This window comes from Gossypium hirsutum, chromosome A09, assembly GCF_007990345.1.
Source record: "Gossypium hirsutum isolate 1008001.06 chromosome A09, Gossypium_hirsutum_v2.1, whole genome shotgun sequence".
Classification (NCBI taxonomy): domain Eukaryota; kingdom Viridiplantae; phylum Streptophyta; class Magnoliopsida; order Malvales; family Malvaceae; genus Gossypium; species Gossypium hirsutum.
The window spans coordinates 73280264-73299621 of NC_053432.1; the positions used below are offsets into that span (position 1 = coordinate 73280264).

Sequence of the window (19358 nt, forward strand, 5' to 3'; positions counted from 1 at the left end):
CTCATTTTAATATTCAAACCGTCCCTGGTTTAAGAATGTAATTACGCTTAAAATAGAAAAAGTTAAGACAAGATTAAATTAAACCGAAATTTACCTCTGTCAGTCAGACTAATAATATCTCAGCAGCTATTGCTGTTTGTGTTTTGATGTGATTGTGTGTGTGTTGAAATGAGTTCCACCGCACTATCTTAAATGGATGGAGTCTTCCTTCTCCACTGGTCTCTCAAAGAGGAGCTTAAAGAAAAAGTGGTATTTCCAATGCAATGTGCAGACGCGGAAAAGACTGAAGGTTAATAAGCTTCTCTCCTTTCTCTCTCAATAGGATTTATTATTATAGATATTTTAATAAATTTTTTGAGGGTTTCTTTACTTTTTCGGGTTCTCAACTGTCTTGTCTGACAGTCTTTTATTTTTTCTTCTCAAGTGTCCCAGGGGTTCTCCACTGGGTCATTAGCAAACTTTGCAGGTTTCATGTCAGAACATAGTTTCTCTTTTTTTTTTTTCCCTATTCTATATCACTCTCTTTCCTAAGGATGCTATGCTATCTGCCAAAGTTTTATATATAAAAGAAGGAACCTACACTGCCTGCAAAAGCTTAACCCAAACTTTCTCTTCACAGATACCCCAACACCAGATAAACAAAGTTGTCTATTAAGAACCCTAAACCCAAACCCAAACCAAAAAAGCAACTAAACTGCAACTCTTTTATCTTTATCTCTCAGTCACTCTCTCTCCATGGACTTGCATCTGAAGCAATGGAGAAACCAGCATGAGTCAGAGCAACAACCTTCTGCAAAGATACCAAAACTTCTACTTGACCTTGACGCCCATCACCACCACCACCACCACCACCACCCACAACAGCAACAGCAACACGCATCCTCTGAACCATCTGCTCTCCCCTTGTTTGTATCTGAATCCAACAGCAAAATCAGCGGCAGCCTGTCAGCACCACTTCCTGATTCCAACAGCAGTAAGATTTTTATTCCTTGGCACCCTTTTGTTGGCAGAAAATTTCAACCTCCCCGGTTTGGAAACTTTATAACTTAGTGGCTTGGTTTCATCCAGCTCCTTGATGTTGTGAGTTTCCTTTTTAGTAGGAATGGGAAGCTATTTCAGCTTGGCTCAGTGGCAAGAACTGGAGTTACAAGCATTGATCTACAGATACATGTTGGCAGGCGCTGCTGTTCCTCCCGAACTCCTCCACCCAATCAAGAAAAGCCTTCTTTACTCTTCCTCCTATTTCCTCCACCATTACCAGCCAGCTTGTATGTCACTCTTTCATCTTTCTTGCTTCTGTTACATCATTAATTATTTCCATTTCTCTAAATGCACATTAACTCCATGGGTTCTCCTTATTAATGTTTTGATTTTCTCTGCCTTCCAAATATTTGATTGTCAAGTTTGAACTCCCCCTTAGGGTTTGTTCACCTTTACGTTTTAAAATATTGCATTTTCGTTAAGATCTCATCTCATTCGTGATCTATCCTTGCTTTGAATATTGATTAAATCTGTACTTGCCCACTTTTTCATTAATTTATTATAATTGCTATGACATAGAATAACGGGTAAAAAAATTGGTCCACAAAATAATTTTGTATTATGTCTATGCAAGTGTTCTGATGAATAGTATGTACACGTGCGATCAGTGTTGCAATCAGGGTACTGGGGAAGAGCAGCAATGGATCCGGAGCCTGGCCGTTGCCGGAGAACTGACGGCAAGAAATGGAGGTGCTCCAGGGACGTGGTGCCCGGACAGAAGTATTGCGAGCGGCACGTGCACCGTGGCCGCAACCGTTCAAGAAAGCCTGTGGAAATGCCCACATCTAGCAGCACCGCCGCTGAAGCTAATAATAGCCATGTCAGTGTAACTGCTCGTTTCGGCGGTGGTGGTAGTGGATGTGGCGCCGTAAAAGCCAGTTCCCCAATGACCGCTTCAACCTTGGCAGCGGTGGCTAACGGTCCCAACAATTTTGGCCTTTCTAGGCCTTCCCCTCCCGTTGATCTTCTTCAGCTTAATCATGGGTAAATCTTGCTGCCTTGTCTTCTGAATTTGAATGGCTTTTAGGTGGTATTATTGTCAAGGGAAACTATATTCATTTGTGTTTTAGTGGATCGTGATGAGGGATGTACAAATTTATCCATAATTGATACTTTTTTTAAACTGGATTTGAAAAAAAAAAGGACTTATTTTTGAAAATGGTGAATAAAGAAAAATTGTGTTGTGGTAGGGTGGGATATTTCTATGTTCCTTTTGACTGTTGAAGTTACGCGCATGTTGGACGTATGGGTTTACCGTTAAACTTTTCAAGCACTTTCCAAATAAGCTATATCTGAATTTGAATTGATATGGATTCTTTTACATATTTAATGAAACTGGTGGAACTTTGGATTCCAAAGTATCTTTGGTAGGGGCCGTGTTGATATTTTTTTGGTAGTGATATGTCCAAGGTAGGACCCTGATCAAAATCTGACCAATTTTGTTTAAGTTCTGCACAAGCTGACCCCAACTACCTTTTTTTACTTTATATTGCTTTGTTCTTTTTGCTTGATTTTTGCACTAAAACGTTCTTTGATGTCTGGCAGTTCCTCAGAGTCCAAAACTGAACCTAAGGGTCTTTTTGAAGCCCAAAATGAGGTCGATGACAGATCTGATGGTCACATTTTGAGACATTTTTTTGATGATTGGCCCAGAACACTACAAGACCCTGACAATAATGGAACTAATGCAAGCCCCATGAATTCTGCCACATGCCTCACGATTTCTATGCCTGGGAATTCATCCTCGGATGTGTCGTTGAAGCTGTCTACAGGCAATGGCGACAGCAGAAGGGAGCATCATCAGCAGCCACCGTTGAACTGGGCCATGGGAGGATGGGCAGCATCGAACCAGGTGGCTTCCATGGGAGGACCTCTTGCCGAGGCTTTACGATCATCATCCACATCTAATTCATCACCCACTAGTGTTCTGCATCAGTTGCCCAAGGGTTCTACTTCTGAAATTAGCTATATTAGCACTTGAATTTAGTCACTGTTAATGTTATTTTTTTCTCTTCCCCTTTCAACTCTTTTAACTAATTTAGACACTGAAAACACGTTCCTATTTAAGTTGCTTGCACTTTCTGTATGTTGGCTTTATCTCTTAGTGTTCTTTGACTGTCATATTAACAAACATATATATGTTACGGTGTTGCTTCGAAGGTTTTTCCTTAAAAATAAGTTTTGAAGCAATGGTGGAATGGGGGATAATTAAGAAAAGCTACTTTTCACTTCGATGAAATGGAGATGCTTCCATTTCTGATTCTGAAGCAGTTCTTTTAGCCTTTCATTTCTGTCTTACAGCAGCAAAATCTTGTCGCTGCATTTATGTAAAAAGAATATAGAACTATCGTTTCCACCGACCAACTACAAGTTGTTTTCAATGGAGTTAGTCAATGTAATGGTTTGGTGAATTTGAAATTCTAAGCTTATCTATCTCCTTTGGTAGTTGAGGAACCTGATACCATAGGCAAATACGAAGAAGAAAAGGAGACACCATCCAACATGAGCCACGGCAACTGCTGGAAGAAAGCTGTATTCGAAACCCAAATCTTCTTTAAGGAAGCCCTCTACGGTCATATTTTGCCGTCCAGGGACCTCAAGAGGACCGTCCTTGTCACCCACTTGAGACGTCACAAGGCCATATAGTGTCCAAGCCACTGGAGATGCCCAATAATACCACCTCCACCATATAGGGATTTGCTGCAATGCGATGAATAATAAGCAATTTTTAGCACATCTTTCCCCCTCAAGCGGAGAAGGGTAGTTAGTTAATGGCTTTTAAATGACTTACAGTCCTAGGAATGAGAAAACCAGAGAACAAGTTCCAAAAACTTAGGAAGAATGACATGACAATGGCGGCAATTTGATGACCAGGAGTTAGAGCGACGACCATCATTCCATACAAGGTGAAGTAGATAAAGCATGTTAATATGTAGTAGTAGAACCATAAGAATTTCACTGGCGTCCACTCAAATCCTATCATCGAGTAAATAAGTAATGTATAAATGAGAGTTTGAATTGCAGTATAGATTATCTCTATTGCCACCTGCAGGAAATAAAGGATAGTTCTTAAGTCCACCATTCAATGGTAATGTCCTGAAAACCAATCAATTTCGTTTGTACAAAACTGAACAATGTTTACCTGAGCGAATGCATAAGGCAATTCAGAATACATTCCAGCTGCTCTTTCCCGGTAGAAGACTGTTCTCTCTATTGCAACAACAGATTGAACAGCAGCAGCATTGGTTGCTCCGAGGAAAAGCACGGCTGAATACATTGCTCCGAGAAGATTCATCAGATCTTGTTGTCTTGATCTAGTTATCATAATAGTTTTGGTTAATCCCTAAATTTTCCATCACCCTTTGCAGAAATACATTGTTTCCATGATAAAAAATAATGCTTACATCCGTTGTCCTTTGTTCCAGAAGATAATACCAAATAAGATGCCGATAACTGTTGTCATAAAAAACCTGATGGCATTGTATTGAGGGTTCCTCCAGTAAGACCAGTGTTGTTTCCAAAAGCAAGCCTTGCATTGGGTGAGGAATGGCTGAGAATATTGTGTTGGGAAGAAGAGATCCTTGGTGCCAGGTGCTGGTGCACTGAGCTCTTTGATAAGTTCTTGGTTCATCCTGAATGTTTGTAAAATGAAGAAATTGAGCTCAATGATCGGCCAGTCTAAGGGGAGAAAAATTGCCTGGTCTTTGGCATTGCATTTGAACATACCGATAAAGTGATGAATTGGCGTAAATATCAGCAAAATCCACATCCAATTGAGCCTCGACAGATGGAGCACTGACTTCAAGCATCCATGTCGCCGGATTGTATCCATCTCTGATCTTCGGAACCCCTTGGACAGCCTGCACTCGAAGATGCAATTTTAGAACTAGCTTATGTTGCTCAACTTTGTCATTGAGTTACCTAATAATAAGTTTCACCTCAAAATATTCTATAAGCTTGTGAGAATGGTGACCAAGAGGTCCAGAATAAATGACTTGCCCTCCTCTTTTCATTAACAACAACTGCAACAAGCATAATACTAAGTTCAATGAAAAGCAGGCAATAGAAATAAAAAAAACAACAGAAAAGTGGCGAAGTTCCCGAAAAAGAAATGAGTGCATCAAGTTCTTCACCTCATCACATGCTTCAAATATGTCAATACTAGGCTGATGAATTGTGCAGACAACAGTCCTCCCTGTGTCCACAGTGTTTCTCACTGTTCGCATAACGATGGCTGCAGCCCGGGCATCAAGCCCTGAAGTTGGCTCATCCATGAAGATGATAGAAGGATTAGCAACCAACTCTACGGCTATTGTCAACCTTTTCCTTTGTTCAGTTGAAAGGCCTTCAATTCCAGGAAGACCAACTAAAGCATTCCTTAGTGGTTTGAGCTCGACCAACTCCATAACTTCCTCAACAAACATCTATTCAACGATAAATTCCAAACATAGTTTTACAATAGGAACTCTGTATATGATTCCAGAACAAGTGATCTTTGCAGATGTTTTTACAAACCTTTCTAGTGCTGGTATCTGTGTCGGAAGCAAGACGGAGCCAAGCTGAGTACAAGAGTGATTCGTAAACTGTGACATGTGGGGAGTGAATGTCATTTTGTTCACAGTAACCGCTGACACGAGCAAAGGTTGCTTGGTTCTTGGTGTAACCTGAGATACTGATATGTCCCTTAATGTATCCGCCTGTTTTCCTCCCTGCTAAAACATCCATCAGGGTTGTCTTTCCAGCACCACTCACACCCACTAACGCTGTCAATATTCCTGGTCTGAAAGCACCACTAACATCTCGAAGCAGCTGAAGGCGATCTACTTCTATGCCTTGAGTCTTCATTTCCTGGTAAAGAAACCATGATTAAACCAAAAATATCATGAACAAAATGTCAGCTTATAAAGTTTTCAATGTCTCTCTCAGATAACATGTAAGTAACTCACAGCAGGCATATCAACATAGTAGTTAACATGGTTGAACGCAAGCGAAAGGGGTTGGAAAGGCAAAACCATGCCTTTTCTAGGATTGTTCGAAGAGTTTCTTGCTTTCATATGAATACCTGTAAATCATTCTGAAAAGTTATACACTTCTAAACAGATGGGGAAAAAAGAACTCAAAGCTCAAAAGCATTTCAATCACCTTCCGGTATTCTTCCACCCGAGTATGGGTTTTTAGTCTTCTTTTCATCTTCATTGACAACTACTGCTTTGGAACCACCCAGAGCTGAAAACCCACATTGAAAATTTATTCAAACCCACTCAAATGTAAGTTGTAAATGTAGTCAAAATGAAATTAAGAATGTCACTTACGATTCAGGAAAGTCAAAGCTCCAATAAATAAAATGTTGAAGACAAGGGAGAATGCGAAGAGTGCTCCAACACAAATCCAAAACCAATATTCTTCGGTGAAGAAGCCTCTGGTCTTAAGAAGAACTTTACCCACTGTTGGTGCATCAATTCTGGGGTCTGTATTGTTCTGGCATTGCATCCATTATGTGTAAGACAATGATTTATGAATGGCTAACCCAGGTTTATATAACTAAATGCATAAGATTTTGAAGATCTTACCGCACTCCATCTTTCATCAAGGAATTCATTCATGACGATGGCATTTTGTCCATACATCATAGGAGAAACATAGTAGCCCCAGATCATCCATGGCTCAATGTCATCTGCAAGTAATAACTCTTAGGATGTTTGAACTGAAGCTAAATGTTAATAGCGACAAAGAGAGGTCAACGACCACTTACTTTTGGCAATGATAAAACCTCCAAGTACAAAAACCAATAACAAGGTGAAGGTACCCAAGGTGTTTGCCACCACTTCTGTTCTTCCTATTGCAGCAATGAACCTAAAGAGCGACAAAGCCATCTGATGGATGCCAAAGAATGCCAAGAACTGTCGGAAAAACCTGGAGATTATACCCAAAAATGGTGTTTAGTCAAAGGCTGAATAACAAGATGATGATCAATAGAAACAAAAGAATTGCTTTCAATGTAACTTACCTGCTAGCAGCTGGAGCAAAGCCAATTGTATAGTATGTTAGAGCAATCCAAATCCCTGATTCCATTAGTGACAGTGGGATTCTAAGCACCCAAATTGGCAAACCAAAAGCCCACGCGGGATAAAACAAGAAGTCCCTTTGTTTATAGAACACTGGTAGCCTGAAAACCGTCATTGCAAGTTCCGCCGTTCCATTGAACATCACATTGATTAGACTGAAAAACAAGGCCCCAAAGAATTTTTGACCATTTTCGAAGGATCCAACTGGCATTTCAGTTCTTAGAAACACAGTCAAGGCAATCAATGACATGATTGTTATTTGGACAGTCTTAAAAATGTACACGAACGAGTTTCGCTTCATTAGCAGCCATTCCCTTGCAAAGCACGCCTTGAACAGTTCCCAATTGGAAATTCCATATTTTTTAGTAACTAAAGCAGCAGGGTGGGTACTAGTTTTGTCATAAGGAACCTTAAGATCCATTGAAAGTTGCTGACCAATGCGGAAGCAACTGAAGCCATTAACAAAGTCAGAAACTGAAACATATCCGTAAGGTAGGCTCTTTTGGAACCAGTATTGTTGTTGGTCTTTCTTGGATGTTACTTCTTGCAGAAAGTCTGCAATTCCTTTTCTTTCAGGACATTTGAAGCCCATGAATTCGAAGAAATCCAGGACACTCTCACGTGGACCCTGGTAGACAATTTGACCCTCTGAGAGTACGATAACGTCATCGAATAGATCGAATGTCTCCGGCGCTGGTTGTAGAAGAGAAATGATCATGGTTACATCCATGATATGAACCATTTGTCTCATGAACTTGCAAATCTGGAAAGTAGTTGAACTATCCAATCCTGTTGATATTTCATCCATAAATAAAGCCTTTGCTGGTCCGACCAACATTTCTCCTATAGTAGAAGTTGAATTGAAAACAACCATTAGACTAAAAATGCCACGGTGATAGACAAAAAGGCTGTTGGAGAAAATATACCTGTGGTGACACGCTTCTTTTGCCCACCGGAAATACCCCGACGCATATCATCTCCGACCATGATATCCGCACAAATATCCAATCCAAGTATCTGTTACAAATTCTTGCAAGAGTCAAATACTACTTTTTAATTTGTCTGTCTAAGCGATAAACTAAGAGGAATAATAACCTTTAGAATATAATCGGTGACCAAGCTTGTTTCTTGGCCCGCAACTGCTGTGGCTTTCATGAAAGCATCAATCTCAGGATCAGGCTTAATTCCAACTTCCTTCTCTCTCCTGCACAACTCCGAAAGCATTTCATATCGGGTACCCACACCCAAACAACGTCCCGAAAAATCCAATGTCTCCCTCACTGTCATTTCGCCATAGTGAAGATCGTGTTGACTAATATAAGCGCATGTTCTTTGAGGAACAAATTCATTCAATTCGTGACCGCAATAAGTGACTTTCCCAGATGACTGTTTAAGCCAAGTTGAAATTTTTAGGAGATCATATGATATTTCAGATGAAACCATTTATAAAAAGTAGGATTACGAAAGTCACCCTTAGATCACGATCAAGCTTTCCAGCGAGTGCCATCAACAACGTTGTTTTTCCAGCTCCTGGAGGACCTAGAAGCAGAGTCATCCTGTAAATTTTCATTCAAATATTAATTGATAATTCATACAAAGTTATATAAACTACGACAGCATGATAAATTTTCATGGGAAAAAATAACCTCGAAGGTTTGATTATGCCGCTAACGTCTCTAAGTATCTGATTTTTTCTCTTCTTAGATGGTGCAAGCCGAAGCAATCCGAGAATGCTCTGTTTTTTAAACAAAAGTTAAAAACACAGAAATCGAAATAAACCAAATAAAAATATCAAATTCTAGTGCAATAGATTCAAATTCGATTAAGGTATGAGCTGATAATTTTTTTTTTTTTGAAAAAACAGATACCTCTATGGTGTTCAAGGTAACATTGAGAAGAGTAGGCAGAGCTCTGCTTCCAACATATGTATCTCCTTCAACTTCCAAATGCTGAAACCGAACTTCAATGGTTGGAATCTCGATCCCCACTCTAAACCAAACAAAACCCAATCAATCAAATCAAATAAGATCAATATCCCAAAACGACATATGTATATTGGTTAACTTACCTATCGGTTCTGTCCCTTAATCTTCTCAAGAAGTTTTCATTATCTTCTTCAACAGCTTTCAACATACTAGCCATTAACTGCTTCTTAGCTTGCATTCCAAGCTTAGCTACATCAACTTCATGGTGAGCCACTTTGTCGTTATCAAGAATCTGTGTCAACATCCCTTTTCTCAACCGATCATACGTGGGTAACCTCTCTATAGCCGCCCAACGTAGTTCCTCCTCCTCCTCATCTTGACGTCCACTCCTGCCAAACGCTTCCGGCGGAGCTTGCCAAACCTCCCTGAAGCTGGCTGAGGTCCAGCTCGGATAGCTCCTTCCGCTGCTCATCGACCTTGCTAGTAGATCATCTCCAGCAAGAGCTGAAGCCATTGTTTTGTTCCACTTACTTCTTGATTCGGGCTACTAAGACAATAAAAATCTTAATAAAGATCAACAACATGAATGAATTCTCCTTGGTTTCTGGCAGAAAAAAGAAATGAAAACTGAGAGACAAAGAATTGAAGATGAAAATAATGGAGTCAAATCTGTTTGAAGTATGAATTACATAGACGCCATGTACAAGTAGGAAAGTCAAGTAATCACTTTTTTGAAGCTTTGTTTTTGCTTACGATTGACTATAGAGTGCATGGTTGAAGAAAAACTGTTTTTTTCTATTACAATAGAAATACAAAATCTGATTTTGTGATTATTTTCTCTGCTTTTAAATTAAAATTAAGTCAGGAAGTGTAAATAAGCCAGACGCACGTTGAACTAAAAAAACGAACACTTTGCGGCTAGTGGAAAAGATTGCGCTCATAACAGATTTTTTTGTTTAAATTCAATTCACGTGGACACCGTAGTATAATTCTGTACATAATCATGCGACCTGTAAGTGATGCCATTAACGTGGCAATCTGACGCATAAACCATGCCATGCGGCACTGATTTCAACTTAAATTTATAAATAAATAAAATAGTAAAAAAACCTAAAAATAAATTGTATTTTTGAAAAAAAAAAATATTCAGGTTCCAACTTCAACAACTCCTAAAATATACATTGGTCATATTTCATAGTATACACAACCTAACTTATCATATATGGCTGAACCATGGAAATATGCCGAAAATTAAAAATATTTAGCTAAATAGATTTTAAAATTTTTTTTTAAAGAAATAGGTTCCTTTAAGTTGTATTTTTTTTCCTTTTTAATATAATTATTTTTTTTGGTCAGATAGTTAAATGTGAGTGATTTTGTCTTTTTCCACTTATATTTGTATTTTTTTTCATGTTGTTTTAAGCTCTTTTTTATTTTTAATTAATATTTTTAACATATTAGCTTCTTTGGATAAATTCTTAAGTTCATTTCTTTTCTAAACACATTTGTAATTTTATTTCATGTTATTTCAAGCTTTTTTTTAATTAATAAATATATTGTTCTAAAATTTTTTATTTTTAATTCATTTTTAATTAGTAAATTTTTTATTTATAAAATCAAATAATTATTAAAAATATCATTATTTTTAGTAAATATAATTTTTATATGTGCAATAATTATTTTTCAATCCATATCATGAGTGTAGTAAATTTTAGTATTATATATTTGTGTATGTGTATTTGAAATATTTCAAATATAAACAATAATGATAATTGAAATATTTTACATATAAATACAATAATTGTATCTTAAATAATTATTTTATTTTATAATATTAGAAAGCATCATACTCACAATATATGTGGAGAAAATAAATGCTTGACATATAAATATTTAAAACAATATGAAATAAAAAATACAAATGTGAGTGGATGAGGAATCAAACTTGATACTTAATAAGAAAACCACTAATATTTAATCATTAATTTGACCAAAGAAACTAATTATATTTAAAAAGTCAGAAAATACAACTTGAAGGAAAAATACAACACGCTTTCACACACTCTCTCCAAAATCAACATATTTTCTTAGGTTTTTTAAAAATGAATTATTTTACCAAATAATTTTTTTCAGCATATATACCTAATTGCATACACCACATTTACTACAAATGGCACATTTACAATTTTTATTTAATATTTTTTATTTTGAAATTTAAAAATTCAAAAATGTATAAAAATTATTTTTAAAAACTAAAAATAAATATAAAAAATATTTTTTTAAAATTGTAAGAAAATTAATTAATTGTTGATGTGTCATCCACATGACAATCCTCATATATGCCATGTTAGAAAAACAACATAACTTGAACTCTGAATGTTAACTTGATACATTTCAAAGCACGGTAGAAAGTTAAGAGATAGTCATTTGAGCTTATGCCAATCAAACAACACGGATATGCCAAAATCTCATTCAAAAAATCATCCAAAGTTGACTATGAATATGCCTTTAATAATAACAATGCTTAAATCACAAAATCATACCTAAACTATATCCATTCTCTCAAGTTTGTATCTTTTTTTTTTAGTCAGAAGTGGCACCTAAATCATACTCTGTTGCTCAAAGTGGTAAGCTATATTCTGTTATCCAAATTACCCAGTTGTTCAAAAAATATCTTAGCCAATCATTTTGTGATGCTTGGCAATTTTTAACTAAACCCCCACCAAAAAAATATATTTCCTTAAGCATTTTAAAAAGCAAACAAACTTATAAACATATGCATTTCTTTTGTTCTTCACCAAAGAATTTCGGTAATGAAAAATTCAAGAACTTGTAGAAAAACTTATTTGAACCCAGTTTTCGATGACAAAATCTAGATCCAAAAGAAATTTTACTTCCTTTTTAAAATTTTTAAATATAACCTACAGGAAATATGTAAACCTTCAACTCGCTTGTGGAATCTAAAAAACGTTATAAGTGGTGTACAAAATAATTTTTCTTTAATTAAATTAAAACTTTTCAACTTTTTTTAAATTCTCCACCTCTCCATGATTCTTTCTTCTCTTTTAAAGATTTTTTTTAGGGTGAGTGTTTGGTACACTAATAGTGTACTTTTTATTCCACAAACAATTTTAAAAAATTGACATGTGTCTTTTTTATATATTTTTTAAATATTTTACTATACTCTTATAATACACTTGTCAAACTTCTTACTTTACTTGTGGAGCCTAAAATATCTACTGACAATGTATCAAATAATTTTCCTTTTTCTTAACTGTTAGGGAATTTTTTTCAATCCTCTTACATTTCTTACGTGGTTTCTACTTTGTATTTAGATTTTATGATTTATTTGGGGTTTTTCATTATAGAAGCTCATTAAACATTAACTATTTTATCCAAAGTATATAAAAAATGGAAAAAAGTTGTTTTTAAGAAAAATAATAAATATTGTTTTTAAGAAAAATAATAAATAGATTTTGAATTGAGTGGGAAAAGAATCGAAATTCAGGTTTAAAAAGGAAAAGAAAGCTCGCTGGAATTTGGGCTTCGTCCAAGGAAAATTGAGTTTGGATGAGTTTTCGAGTTCTTAAATTTTTCGTCACTCAAGTTCTTGGGTGAAGAATAAAATAGATAAATATGTTTATAAGTGTTTTTTAAAGCTTAAGGAAAAATATTTAATTTTTTTAATTTCTTTTAGTTATAATTTTTTTTCTATTGGCTAAGAAATTTTTTTAATAACCGAAATAATTTAGATAATGATGTATAATTTAAGTACCCTTGTTAAAAAAAAATAAACTAATTTAAAAAATTAGTATAATATATGTATGTATCAATTTAGACACAAATTAATGGAATAATGTGATAGAAGGCTCATGCATCCATGCATATCAGAAGCAAAAAGGCCAGGATGCATGCATGCATATTATATGAGAAAAAACATAAAACTTAAAAAAAGCTGGTGTTTCCCATTTCTTTTTCCTCTTATAGAAGCCTAGAACTAGATGGTGAAGGGGAGACCAAAAGGTGATGGGATTATGTCATTTTAAATTTCCTTTTTATTAATAAAATAAACAAACATATTATTATATCATAAAATATGGGTTAAAAGGGTGACTTTGACTTAACATCCAAGCTTTGATAATATTTTAATTTTTTAGAGGTGCAAGTGGGAAATATTAGGTACTTGAAATTTAGCTGTCAGATATGATTGCCACATGTGTAAATGGGTATTATTTTGTATGAGGATGTGTGCAACCACAAATTCAATTTTACCACCCTTTTGACTTAACATCCTAAAAATTTTATCATTCGCTTGAAATTAATTAATAAATAATATATGAAATATTTATAATATTAAAATAAAAAATATTAGATTAAATTATTTATTAAAGTGTTATGAATCGGTGTCAATTTAACTTATAACATTAATTTAATCAAATACATTATTAATATATGTAATTGATAGAAGTAATAAAGTGTGTATAATAAAATTGAAATGTATAAAAATATTGAAATAAGACTTTAGTTTAGTGGTAAATTAAAAGTCTTATAAATACAATTGACTTTGGTTCAAATCTCCTTATTTTAATTACGAAATGACATTTCTATAATATTTCTAACCGAGTTGATATCCGATTGACTCGTTAAACTAATTTAGTTAAAAGCTTATATAACAGTATAAATAAACTATGTTCAAATAAATTAATTTTTTAATTTAGTTATTAAATTTTGTGTTAATAGTAATTAATCATGATAATAATTGTTGATTGTTTGTTGTAACTTAAAAGAAAAGGGTTATGCAGTCCTTAAGAAAAAATAAAAATTCAATTATGTTCTTTAACTTAATTTGCACCCAAGTAAACCCTTGCTATTAATTTTTTTATTTTTGACTATGTTTGACCATTAAAATCAACTAACAAACCAATCAAATGATGTTATGTGATAGTCACTTTTCTTTTTTTTTAATAAAAATTATAAAATATTAAAAAATATATACGAACTAATAAAATTTATAAAACATTATAAAGATTCATGAAAAAAATATAAAGTTTATATATTTGATAAAAAATCACAAAAACTTATAAAAATAAAAAAAATCTAATAAATTATTAAAAGTCATAAAAAATATTCATCAAAATATTTTATGCTTACATATACTAATATTTGCAATAGTTGAACAAGGAAATTTCAGCTTTAAAGTATCTAAGTATACGAAAAATACTTTATAGCATGTAATACTTATCAAATAATTTTCAAAATTTCAAGGTCCAAATTACTATATTGTATGTAAAAAAAAATAAAAAAATAAAAAAATAAAAAGGAGAAGGTCATGTATTTATTGTTTTATCTTTGGAAGGTCGAGAATATTTGATTCAACATGTAATAACCTCAACCAATCTTATAACTATTCTCATTATTCAATAGTTGGTTCAATGTAACATATTTATTCTAAATTTAGAGGTTTAATTTCTAAAATGATAATGCAATAAATGCTTTTTTATATAATTTTTATTAGTTTTAAACAAATTTTAAGTTTTTTTTAAATAATTTTGTTAATGTTTTTAAAAAAAATTTCACAATTTTTTAAGATTATTTTAGATTTTTATAATTTTTTTATCATTAAAAATTAAAATATTAAATCAAGGGTTGTCACATGTCATAATCTAATTAGTCAATTAATTGATTTTAATAATAAACATAGTCGAAAATGAAAATCGTTAAAGAAGGATGTTAATTAAATTTTTTATTAACGACAAAAATTGAATTAGATGTGCAACTTAATTGATTTTTTTAAAAGGGTTTTTATACTTGCATTAAAAAGAATCAACTGATTAATTGTGGAGAATTGTCCAAAATCCAAAAACAGAAAAGAAAGATCTTCCTTTGAAAACTTAGATTAATTGCGTTTGTATTTATTTTATTTTCATAAAAAGAAAAGAAAATTTAATTATTCAATAATTTGTAAATATAATAATTTAATGTGATTGTAAGTTTTATATGATTAGAAATATCAATATTATAATTAGTTAGTTTTATAAAATAATAATAATAATATATCCCTTTTAACTTTGCCGCTAACATTTCAAGAACAGTTTTTGTTTACTAGATTTTAGAAATTATACCAATGGCCTTTGAAATGCCAATTTCCTTTTAAATATAATTCCATTTAATTAATTATAATTTTATATTTGATACACTAACAGTAAATTAAAATATATATTAAGTTGCTAACTAATCACTCATTTCCATGGTTAATAAAGGTAGTCGACAGTAGGAATAAAAATGGGTCAATAAAGCTAGTAATTATGCACAAGCTAGATTGTAATATTAATTGGTTAGAAATGTTGGCCGATTATTAAAACCCTCAGAATATAGTTAACTAATGTCAAACTAGAGAAAAATTGGCAATCTATCTCCCCAAATAAGATGCGGTTGGTGATTTATAATGAGAAAAAAAAAAGTGAATTATAATTATTTTTTGATGTTTAAATTAATAAAAAAAATAAAATTAACTTGCATATAAAATGATTGTTGACAGTTCCAATTCTCTAAATATAATTTGTATAATTAATTTCTAACAATATTGACATTTTTCATAAATTTATAAATCGTATCTATATTAATTAAGACACTTTACCAATTAAAAAAATTGAACTAAATTAAGTGGATTAGGGTATAACCTATTATTTTCGTACATTAATTATCGTCATTTGAATATGTGCAATCTATCTTTTAAATATGAAATTTAATGGATAAATTAATATTATAGAAAATGAAGAAAGGGTAGGCAAAGTGTAAACCCGAATTAATAGACCTAGATTTTAGTTTAGAAAAAAAAAGAGATGAGAATATAATTGATGATTAAAATAGATTGAAGAGAGGCTCCAAATTGTGGGTTAATTAGAATAAAAGCGGTGGAAAAGCATGAATGGGGGGCAGGTGAGAAAGCACTAGGGACGCCGATATTGAGGAATATCCCGTGAATACGTGCATTGGTTTGTCATTTGTGAATCAGAAATAGGAAATGATGCCAACCCATCCCAACCCCCTTCTTACAAGTCAAAGCTAATGTAAGTTACATATCAACTCATCTACATCCAACAACGTAGAGGGCAGTGGCTAAACATCTTATTAGCCATCCTAAATGTCAGAGATGAAATTATATAAAATAGATTAAGGAGTGGTTTGATGCTTTCATCATGATGAGCTGAGGAGGATGGCTGAAAACTTGAACTCCCCGGAGGATGGGTGCATAATTACGCTCTCTACATGTATGCACAGTGCACTACTTCCGCCACCCAATCTTGTTTAATCAAATCATGTTCCAAACAGACCTAAGCACTGCATTTGGAGTCAGCTACTACACTATTCGGTACCAATACAACTCACTGGGCACCAATAAAGCAAGCTTCGTCTACACCATCAAAAGCCTCCCAAATAGAGGTGTAATAACACTTACATTTCCCGACTTAAAAGTCTATTAAAAAATAAAAATATTTGAGTAAAAATATAGGTCAAAAAAATAAAGACCTATTTTTTAAATGGGCCGAGTCTTGAGTAAGCTTTTTCGGCCTGACCCAAATTTATAAAAAAAAATTGTTGTTTTTTTTACCATTTTGTCACAATTTTTCAATTATTTTACTATTATTTTGTTACAATTTTGTTATTATTGTTTGAATATTATATTATTCTTGTTTTATTATTAATTTTGCTATTATTTTAGAGATATTTACTTACTAAGTTGCCCTTATCTTAATGCTATTTAAGTATTTTTCTCCATTTGTTGAGAAATATTTATTTTAATGTTTTTAGTGTATTTGATGTATTATGTTTTTTTAAATTTATTTTTATATAAAAATACATAAAAAAAATTAATACAAGTAGACTGGGTCAAACTCAGGTTTTAGCATTTTTATTCGGGTCGAGTTTGAACAAAATTTTAGGCCCATTTTTCGAGTCGGATCGGACCCAAGCCTAGAAAAATGGGCCTAAGTTTTTACTTCATCCAGCCTAACCCGACCCATGGACAACTCTAGATGTAATCAAGTCGAGCTCAAATTCGGAGCTCAATACTCCATTCGAGTTCGATTGAACATATATTTTTATACTTAAACTCAACTCAAGATATAATCAATCTGAACTCAATCAAGGTGAATTATGAGTTTTCTTACTCATACTTGGTTAAACTTGTTCATTTTCAAACTCAATTATAAATGTAATAATGATTTTTATAAGATAACAATATGACTTTTCAATAACTAACTCAACATACTTCTAAATATAAAAGCAAAAGTCTAATTGATACAACAGTAGACATTACTCCAATAGAAAAATTCAATCAAATACAACATCAGCCCATTAAATTACTTAAAACTAAAACACAAAAACATAACAATATTACTCCAATACTTCAAAAGTGTTGGTATGCTCATTTCAATTGGCTTTTTCAATAATTTCAAGTAGAAAATATTTGTACTTTTGAAAACGTTGAAGATCATTTGTAACGATCCAATTTTTAGTGGTATCAAAATTATAATTTCGGGATCTTATTTCCGTAAATCGAGTCCAAAAATATTAAATAAGGATATTTATGAAGTCATTATAGAGATGAATTAAAATTTAGATGATCAATTTAGTCAAAATTGTGGTTAATTAGGACCCAGGGACTAAATTATAAATTTTAATCGTTGTAGATTTATTTATTAGAAAATGACTTGAGGACTTAAATTGCAATTAAACAAAGATCTAAAGTAGGAATTAGACCATATTTAATTAAGACTTAATGGACGGTATGATTTTATTAAACTAAATAAGTGAAATTAAGGTTAATTATAAATAAAACATAATCAACCAAAACTAATCAAACATTAAGCCATGTATAAAAGGATGATTTCGGTGGAAAGAAAGAGAAAACATAACACCTTTATTCATCATTTAAACTGACCACCATTGTTAAACTAAGAAACCTCCCAGGCTTGAAACATTTGGCCATTCTTGAAATTTTTGTAGATTTGAAGTCATGAGAGCTTATTTAGCTAGCCCATGTACTAATTTGTGAAACTATTAAAGTTTCATAAAGTTACTATTGTTAAGAGTTAGATGAAATTGGTGTGAAATTGCTAGAAATTAAGCTTAGATTAAGAAAAAAAGACTAAATTGTAAAGCTTAATTGTTAGTTTCGTACATTAGGGGCCAAATTGAATAAAATGCAAAATTATCATGAAATTTCAATAGGAATAGGAAATAGAAAGTCCCTAATAAGTATTTGTGAAATCAGATTTCAATCTGAAGCTTTAGATTGAAATTTATGTTTGTCCCAAATTTAGGGACTAATTTGAATAAATTGTAAAGTATGTTCAAATTTGTGATTGGTTCTAATTTGAATATAATTTGATAATATTATATGTTTTATGATTTTATTTAGCTAATGTTGACATGGAACTGTCGAGAAGGAACGAAAAATTGAAAGTCGTCGACGAATAGCTCAAAAATTCGGTTTGTATTTTTACGATTTGGGAACCACTCTTTTTTTGCATGTACATGTCATTTAGCATTATATGGTGTACATATGAGTTATTATTGGATTATTGAATTGAACTACTACGGTTTAGATTGAATATCGAGACAGAGACTAAATTGATAGAACATAAAGTTGTATGAATTGATTAATATGTGATAATTGATATGAAATTGAGTTGAAATATGTTGTTTATATGATGATTTGATGGATTATTTAGATATGATTAAATATGATTTGAAATTTATATAATGAATCGAAAATTTGGTTACCCTATTAGCTGTTCGGACTGAGTTGGATATAGTTGGCATGTTATAGGGTCAGATTATTAATTGAAAACCATCGTTGTCGGGCAACTTGAGGTGGTAGATTGTTCACATTAAGTCATCATTTTTGGGGAAATCGGGGTGACAGATTAACCAAATTGAGAAAACCATCATTGTCGGATAATTCGGAATGGTAATATGTACATGTATAGCGTCACCGTTGTCGAGCAACCCAGGGTGACAGATCCACGTGTCCATTTTGAATTTGTGTCTGGTTAATAGGGTTATAAACACATGAAGTGATTAAATGATATATGAAATGTTAAATGAAATTGAGATACAATATGTGATAATATGTGAAATGAATCGAAAACAAGCCCTAGGGGCCAAATGCTAACAAGAGATACAATAGGCTTGGAAATAGTTAAAGAGCTTGTATGAATTTGAATATATATAAATGTTGATGTTATACTATTAATTGGTAGAAATGGTATCCTAATTGATGAATAGCATATTTGGTATATTTTGGATGCTTATGTGATGT

General features: G+C 32.8%; 2 protein-coding genes across 5 annotated transcripts; one reads left to right on the forward strand and one right to left on the reverse strand.

The window, feature by feature from the left end:
• The first annotated feature begins 222 nt into the window (after nt 1–222).
• On the forward strand, nt 223–3127 carry LOC107889558 (growth-regulating factor 3). 3 transcript variants are annotated; one of them, XM_016814029.2, is made up of 5 exons: nt 223–289; nt 425–973; nt 1101–1268; nt 1650–2025; nt 2587–3127. In XM_016814029.2, exons 2-5 carry the CDS (start codon nt 736–738, stop codon nt 3020–3022), a joined length of 1218 nt encoding a protein of 405 aa, XP_016669518.2. In that variant the 5' UTR covers nt 223–289; nt 425–735; the 3' UTR covers nt 3023–3127. The 3 variants fall into 3 exon arrangements, with proteins under 3 accessions (XP_016669518.2, XP_016669517.2, XP_040932613.1); XM_016814028.2 differs by lacking the exon at nt 223–289 and having other exon boundaries at nt 447–973; nt 1098–1268; XM_041076679.1 differs by lacking the exon at nt 223–289 and having other exon boundaries at nt 848–973; nt 1069–1268.
• A 143-nt stretch (nt 3128–3270) lies between these two features.
• LOC107889556 (pleiotropic drug resistance protein 2) lies at nt 3271–9866 on the reverse strand. Of its 2 annotated transcripts, XM_041076678.1 has the most exons (21): nt 9759–9866; nt 9175–9635; nt 8975–9095; nt 8753–8841; nt 8578–8662; nt 8202–8492; nt 8033–8123; nt 7049–7949; nt 6794–6954; nt 6612–6715; nt 6354–6519; nt 6184–6267; nt 5988–6103; nt 5557–5889; nt 5175–5465; nt 4980–5063; nt 4768–4901; nt 4446–4673; nt 4184–4355; nt 3833–4087; nt 3271–3741 (listed from the first exon to the last, which is right to left on the reverse strand). In XM_041076678.1, the coding sequence occupies exons 2-21, from the start codon at nt 9543–9545 to the stop codon at nt 3472–3474; spliced, it is 4347 nt and encodes a 1448-aa protein (XP_040932612.1). In that variant the 5' UTR covers nt 9546–9635; nt 9759–9866; the 3' UTR covers nt 3271–3471. The 2 variants fall into 2 exon arrangements, with proteins under 2 accessions (XP_040932612.1, XP_016669516.2); XM_016814027.2 differs by having other exon boundaries at nt 9175–9846.
• Nucleotides 9867–19358: the final 9492 nt, after the last annotated feature.

Coding starts and splice junctions, on each gene's coding strand:
- LOC107889558 (XM_016814028.2), top strand. CDS start 736: ATGGACTTGCATCTGAAGCAATGGAGAAACCAGCATGAGTCAGAGCAA. Junction 974..1,097: donor ACTTCCTGATTCCAACAGCA/GTAAGATTTTTA, acceptor TTTCCTTTTTAG/TAGGAATGGGAAGCTATTTC. Junction 1,269..1,649: donor CCACCATTACCAGCCAGCTT/GTATGTCACTCT, acceptor ACGTGCGATCAG/TGTTGCAATCAGGGTACTGG.
- LOC107889556 (XM_041076678.1), bottom strand. CDS start 9,545: ATGGCTTCAGCTCTTGCTGGAGATGATCTACTAGCAAGGTCGATGAGC. Junction 8,842..8,974: donor TTACCTTGAACACCATAGAG/GTATCTGTTTTT, acceptor TTTAAAAAACAG/AGCATTCTCGGATTGCTTCG. Junction 5,064..5,174: donor TATTTGAAGCATGTGATGAG/GTGAAGAACTTG, acceptor TGCTTGTTGCAG/TTGTTGTTAATGAAAAGAGG.